Consider the following 1,101-nt stretch of genomic DNA (forward strand, 5'->3'; position numbering starts at 1 on the left):
GGCCGAAGGGGGAGCTTGGGGGGATATAGTTTCCCCAGCACCAGCACAGACACGTGTGGGGGGATGCACTGGGGCAGGTGCAGGGAACAGGTGGCAGGGGACCAGGGCAGTTGATGGGGCTGGAGGGAGGGGCTGGGGCAGCTGGGGGTCCATGGTCACCTCTGTCTGTGGCAGGGGCAGTTCCTGGGGCAGTGGAGCAGGCAGAGATGGGGTTGGGGAGAGGAGGCTGCAGCAGGCGGGGCGGTACAGCAGGCAGAGGGGGGGGGCGGGGGTTGGAGGTCAGGGGTACAGGATGTCGTAGTGGCCGGGACGGTAGAGCAGGCAGACGCGGGGTGCAGCGCCCTCGGGGAAGACGTGGGGGTTGGTGGCGCCGCGGCCCCGGTCCATGTACTCGACGCGCACGGGCGCCTGCAGGGCCTGCGCCAGCGCGATGATGTGGATGTGGTCGCTCTCCTTGCTCATGGGCTCCACCTCCTGCAGCAGTGGCATGGAGCGGGGTGGGCATCAGAGACGCGGAAGCGCCCCCACCCTGCCCCTCGCCATGCCTTTGACAAGCTCCACCCCCACTGACTTGGACCCACCCTGCTCACTCATGCCCCCAAGAAGTCCCAGGGCAGGCCCCACCCATCCTGATGAAGCCTGCCCCCTCCCCCACCAGAGCAGATTACTCCTCTAGGCCCCGCCCCTTCCCAGCACACACAGCCCTTCCCCATCACACCAGCTCTGGCTCCTGCCCAGGCCACAGCCCCAGAGAACAGCCCTGCTTCATTGGTGACCCCATGCACCGCCCCCTGGCAGGCTCCTGGCCCAGACCCCGCCCACCTGCTGGCAGAACTCCTTGACGCCGCGCCCGCCCTCGATGAAGTGCTGGAAGAAGGCGGCGTGGCGCTGCAGGTGCCCGGACGTTAGCAGCCGCAGGTAGACCACCAGGTAGTCGGACGTGCTCTGCTCGTTGAAGGCGGCCAGGAGCTCGCCTGGCGCCACGCCCCGCTCCACCTGCTCAATCAGCTCCATGAACTGCGGGGGGAAGACGGAAACTGAGGCAGGGCAGGGACGGAGGCCTAGGCGCGAACCCCCGCCTCCAGCAGGAGCTCCGCCCAT

At 68.3% G+C, this 1,101-nt stretch overlaps 1 protein-coding gene across 1 annotated transcript in view; it reads right to left on the bottom strand.

Moving 5' to 3' along the window:
• Nucleotides 1-6: 6 nt before the first annotated feature.
• OTUB1 (OTU deubiquitinase, ubiquitin aldehyde binding 1) overlaps nt 7-1,101 on the bottom strand; it is a gene marked incomplete at its 5' end in the record, with an annotated part of 1,986 nt that continues 891 nt past the window's right edge. The window contains 2 exons of the mRNA XM_006036882.3: nt 7-474; nt 823-1,017. Of these exons, the coding sequence (XP_006036944.1) occupies nt 280-474; nt 823-1,017 (390 nt within the window). The remainder of the gene's footprint in view (nt 475-822; nt 1,018-1,101) is intronic.

The sequence above is a fragment of the Alligator sinensis genome, unplaced genomic scaffold, assembly GCF_000455745.1.
Source record: "Alligator sinensis unplaced genomic scaffold, ASM45574v1 scaffold1860_2, whole genome shotgun sequence".
In the NCBI taxonomy this organism is placed as follows: Eukaryota; Metazoa; Chordata; order Crocodylia; family Alligatoridae; genus Alligator; species Alligator sinensis.